Genomic DNA, 5,314 nt, shown 5'->3' on the forward strand with positions numbered 1-5,314 from the left:
TATATTGCCACGTTTCTGAATGGTTGCTATAGATGGCATAGGCTATTGCCACGTTACTTAGGTTGGTTGCTACAGACAGGTCATCTATTGCCACGTTACTAACTATCTGGTTGCTATAGGTAGATTCCTCTATTGCCACCGTCATCTTTTTGTAGTTGCAAGAGATAGTTTCTCTATTGCCACGATTATCGTACCTATTGCCACGACTAAATGTGGTTGTTATATGTGCCATCATATATTGCAACGCCAGATTAATATATTAATAATTCATGTTGCGACACTTTGTTTGGTAGCTTAAATTAATAATCGCAAAACGACAAATACATAATGAAGGAAGCATCGACATCCATTAAAACGAAATATAATTTGTTCATACAAAATCTTTAACAAAACACACCGAGTGTCAAACTAAATGAGAACACAAGTAGATAGCTTAACACATAATAATGTGTTAAGCACAGACAACTGTTTGAACTCATTCGAATCAAAAGACTAATGTCTACTGTAGCAGCGAAGGTTCCCTTGATATGTATGTTGGCCATCGTCCCACCATTCGCATGCTCCTTCTCAAACTCAAGATTCCTCCTGAAAAAATCATTGACATGCATTAGTTAAACTGAGACTAGTGGTGGCAAAGCTAATTGAACACTGAAGCAAAACACGAGCTGCAGTACTAGAGTTCTGTGAGCTGCAGTACTATCAACCATGAACTTTGAAGCGTAAAGCAAATATAAACATACATGCAGCTGCCTCCCAAGACATTTTATGAGCACAAACACATCCATATATATTTCTAATCAGCAAGAGGAAACTAAGCCTGGACCATATTTAGGAGCAGAACAAAAGAATAGCTATGTACTTCTCTAAAAGGACTATATGTTCCTTTTTAATGCAAAGAGAGATAAAAGGTTTCACATAGTACCTGTGTATTCTTTTTGGACAATGCAGATCTTTTCCTAGCCGCAGTTTCCTTCAGTTGCTTTGCTGTAGTATAAACAGCAACCGAATTCGCTGCCAAATTACTTCTAGTCATGCGCCCTCTAGTGAGACGTTCTTCAGCTGCGGAAGAAGGGGGTTGTTGTTCTGGCTGGCTGGTTTCTTGGGTAACCTGAAAATAAATGGTTGGTGGTAAAAATTACACCCCTTGACAAGAATATGACATGCATGTTACACCACTTAATCATAAACTCTCTGATCTGCACACACCGGAAATATGCAGGAGAAATAAACATATGGCTCGCAAAATAAAAGATGACATAAATAAGAACTGAGCTGGAGCCTGGAGAGGCACTTACTAATGCTGTTGTGGTGGACCTGTTAAACAATTGTATTTTGGAGCCCTGCAATAACCATAATCTCCGTATCAATGTCTACACTCTGAGTATAATGAAACAATTGTATATTAATGTGCAAGCTATTGGCTTGAATGTTTGAATCCAAATTAGTACACCATCACAAACATGATCATGACTCCCTGTTAAAAGTGAACTAATGCTTACCTACTGTTACTGGTTACCTGAGATAACAACCAAGCTGCTGATGTGTTGCTGCCCACCTGCTTTTGTTCAACAACTGAAGCTGAAAGCTGCCGCTGGAAATTGGTAACGGAAGGACCTCCCATGCTGCTCTGAACTGTTGAAACCTGCAAGCAAAGAAAAGGTAGGACACATAACTCAAATTATGTGTGTAGTTTTATTTTTGACTTGAGAACTAGTGCTCACTCAGCTAAACAAAAAGAAATACAAAGAACAGGTGAGAACAGTTACCTACACATAACAGAAAGTCCATATAAGTGATCAGTAAAAAAACAGATTCTATACGTTCACATGCTCACTTTAGTCTAAGCTAAGATGCAATGAAAAGGATCGAACACTTTTAAAGAAAAATTCGACAGCCATTTACTACTGAGGTCAAAGCAAGCCATCAACCTCACAATAGATAACAAACTATCCAAAGCAACCTTTGTTATCAACAAGTATATTTGTGCCATGGAATATAACAAAATAACAAGAAGCCACATCATTATAAGCATTTGCGGACAGGATTCATATAACAGGAGAAATTTTCTTGCCTTTATATCCCTGTGTATGATTCCATTGTGTTGCAAATATTTCAGTCCAGGCAAAAGCTGTTTAGTATATTTCCAGATGACCTGATAAAGAAATAAAGTGAATAAAAAAATACTCTCCCTGGTTAACTCGTCAAATTAACAGTACAAGCATTTTAGAGTGGAATAAATAGATAGATAGATAGATAGATAGATAGATTTAATTTGAACAATTGGATAAAATATAAAAGTCAAAGCATTGTTTGAGACCAAAACTTCTCACCTGGGCCTTCTGTCTTGTCGCATTGCTGCTTCCAATCATAAACAGCCACCAAGAAAACAATCCCAGATCCATCAAATCGCTCAAAAAGTTCTCTCCGTTCAAAGGTCCTACCTTCGAGATGGAAACATGCATACCGACCTGGTTGACGGCAAGGAGCTTGCCGAACGCGCCACTCCCTATAAGATTGCCCTTCCACCACCGGATCGGCGGGTTCTCCTCTGCGGATTGCTTCATGCCCTTGACTTTGCATTTCGTCTCATTTCCAGCATCGACATGAGCTAACAAGTGCACTAATCTACTCAAACATATAAAGGAATTGTTCTAAAGAAACATACTGTTAATATTTGACAATGACATAGCAGGAAGCAAATTACATCAAGAGCATGATATTTTCTTTAGAAAAATAATCTGCAAATAAATAATGAGACGTAATGCAAGTATATCAGTAACCAACCAGTTAACTGAAAACTTAAAATACTATAGTTTCCTAAATCGAGTGGCCTAAGCACAGGTTGGCTCAGAACTTGGCCATGGGACATTGTATCTGAAAATAATTTGGTAGTAAAAGTACGTCCACAAAAAGAATTACATGTTTTGACACTCCTCTTACGTATCACTCCAGCTTGCTGCAATTTCCACCAAGAAAATGTTATCGACAAAATTTGTAACTTGAAATCTTGAATGTCTGAAGGCTCACCTACATGTGTTGGTACCTGATACACAGGAAGCACCCTTTTAGGAACCAAGAAAACAGCAAGCACTCCTGGCTGATAACAAATCGATCTTACTCTTTCCACCTGCACAAACAAAGTAGTGATCCGGCCTTACTGCAGAGTCCAGCCAACCAAATCAATTATACTATAAAATAAAATTTCATTCCCAGCAACAAGCTCCATCGATTCTTCTTCCTAGCCAAATTGAAGGCACTGGTGAAAAATCAACCCAATTGGACTGAGCCTACTTGCACCTGAAGAGGGCCTCTAGCTTGTCCATGGCGCCCGTCAGCGCCTGCAGGGCAGCCGTGTTGGGCAGTGGACCCGCAACGGCGCCGGCTGCCGCCGCCGCCACCGACGGCTTCGCGGTATCCGCCTCCGTGCACCCAATCTATCTCGAGCGAGACCGCGCTAACATCAAAAATCAAATCAAAACCAGAGACTTCAATGAGCCACATGCATGGGGGATAGAGGGAGATCAGCACCTTGGCGCGCTTCGGAGGCTGATAGGATGCGAGATCGTCACCCGCTCCCGGTCCCGGACACGCCTCCGCGTCCTCCGCGGGCGCCAGCGCACCCTTCTCCTCCTCGTCCCCCGCCGCCGGGCACTTCGCCGCGGCGCTCCGCCTCATCCCATCCATCAGCACAGAGTTAGCGGCACGGAGGTGGCGCCCCATGCGATCCCGGCAGCCGCACGCGAAGGTGGCGGCGCTTGAGATCCCGGCAACCGCGCGCGGATCAGCCTGCCTGCCTCACGCCTGGACTCGCGAGCGGCGGTTGGGGCGCATCCCGGGCGCACGCGCGCGGTCTCCCACGAGAGGAGCATTGATATTTCATTTTTTCTGAAAAAAGGCATTGAGTGTGGGATTCGATCCCTGGCAGCCGAGGGGGTCGCGGCGCGCGGCGTGCGAGGAGGACGCGGGGTGAGAAGCACGTGGTCATCGGATTTGGACGGTGTTTGTTTCCTTTTTATATGGACGGGGAGTTAGTGATGAGTCTCAAGTTTTCAATTATAGTAGAGATACAACAGTTTAAAATTGTAAAATTGAACTTTTAAAAATGGAGAAAAAAATTTAAATTTTAAAAAATTAAAATCAAAACTATTAAAATAATTTTGAGACACCAAATGATCTTAAATAAAAATTTGATAAACATCAAAGTTGTTCAATTCATTAAGATCTACAACTTTTATTTCGGTCATCTTGTCATCTGACTAAATTTGAACCTTTCAAATTTGAAATTTTAAAAAATGACAAGTTCGAACCAAAATTTGAGACCCAAAATGATTTCAACATAAAAAGTGATGAATACCAAAGTTGTTCAACTCATTAATATCTACAACTTTATTTTAGTCATCTTGTCATTTGACAAAATTTGAACCTTTTAAATTTAAAATTTTGAAAAACTACAAGTTCGAACCAAAATTTGAGACCCAAATTGATTTCAACATAAAAAGTGATGAATACCAAAGTTGTTCAAATCATGAATATCTGCAACTTTTATTTTTGTCATTTCTTCATTTAACAAATTCTTAGCACACATTATTCACTAATCTTACAGATGTCTCATATAGTTTATAAAACCTTATGAGAGATGTGTCACATTTGTGAACAATGTCAGTACCACTTTGTCATATGAAGAAATGACCAATACAAAAGTTGTAGATCTTGATAAGTTATTCAACTTTGATATTTATCACTTTTTCAGCTGAAATCATTTGGGGTACCAAATCTTGTCTGAAGTTGTATTTTTTTGAAATTCAAAATTTAAATTGCTCAAACTTTTCATATGTATATATTGACAAAACCAACAAAATAAATTGATAGAGAATGATTTTAGAAAATTTTAGGAAAAAAAATCATCAGATTTGGAGTTAGTATGAGAAAGAAAAACTAGTTACAAAGTTTACCCACAGATTAAAAAAAGAAATCACACTGTTCACTATGATCATGTAAGGATCATCTAGAACAGTGTGATTTCTCTTTTTAATATGTGGGTAAACTTTGTAACTAGTTTTTCTCCCTCATACTAACTCCAAATGTGATGGTTTTTTTTCCTAAAATTTTCTAAAATCATGCTTCAGCATTTACGTTTGATCAAACTTGGATGTGACAATGTTTTACACATTTTAAAATTTGAAATTTGAAATTTGACAAGTTCAAACCAAATTTTCAAACCCTAAATGATTTCAGATGTAAAAGTGATGAATACAAAAGTTGTTCAACTCATCAAGATCTACAACTTTTATTTTTGTCATCTTGTCATTTGACT

General features: G+C 39.1%; 1 protein-coding gene across 8 annotated transcripts; it reads right to left on the minus strand.

The window, feature by feature from the left end:
- Positions 1-328: 328 nt before the first annotated feature.
- LOC136505612 (mitogen-activated protein kinase kinase kinase NPK1-like) lies at positions 329-3,959 on the minus strand. 8 transcript variants are annotated; one of them, XM_066500777.1, is made up of 10 exons: positions 3,529-3,959; positions 3,298-3,454; positions 3,044-3,127; positions 2,920-2,956; positions 2,331-2,738; positions 2,072-2,152; positions 1,517-1,642; positions 1,296-1,340; positions 923-1,108; positions 329-585 (listed from the first exon to the last, which is right to left on the minus strand). In XM_066500777.1, exons 5-10 carry the CDS (start codon positions 2,562-2,564, stop codon positions 574-576), a joined length of 684 nt encoding a protein of 227 aa, XP_066356874.1. In that variant the 5' UTR covers positions 2,565-2,738; positions 2,920-2,956; positions 3,044-3,127; positions 3,298-3,454; positions 3,529-3,959; the 3' UTR covers positions 329-573. The 8 variants fall into 8 exon arrangements, with proteins under 8 accessions (XP_066356874.1, XP_066356872.1, XP_066356873.1 ...); XM_066500775.1 differs by having other exon boundaries at positions 3,032-3,127; XM_066500776.1 differs by having other exon boundaries at positions 2,331-2,956; positions 3,296-3,454.
- Positions 3,960-5,314: the final 1,355 nt, after the last annotated feature.

This window comes from Miscanthus floridulus, chromosome 14 (genome assembly GCF_019320115.1).
Source record: "Miscanthus floridulus cultivar M001 chromosome 14, ASM1932011v1, whole genome shotgun sequence".
Taxonomy (NCBI): Eukaryota; Viridiplantae; Streptophyta; class Magnoliopsida; order Poales; family Poaceae; genus Miscanthus; species Miscanthus floridulus.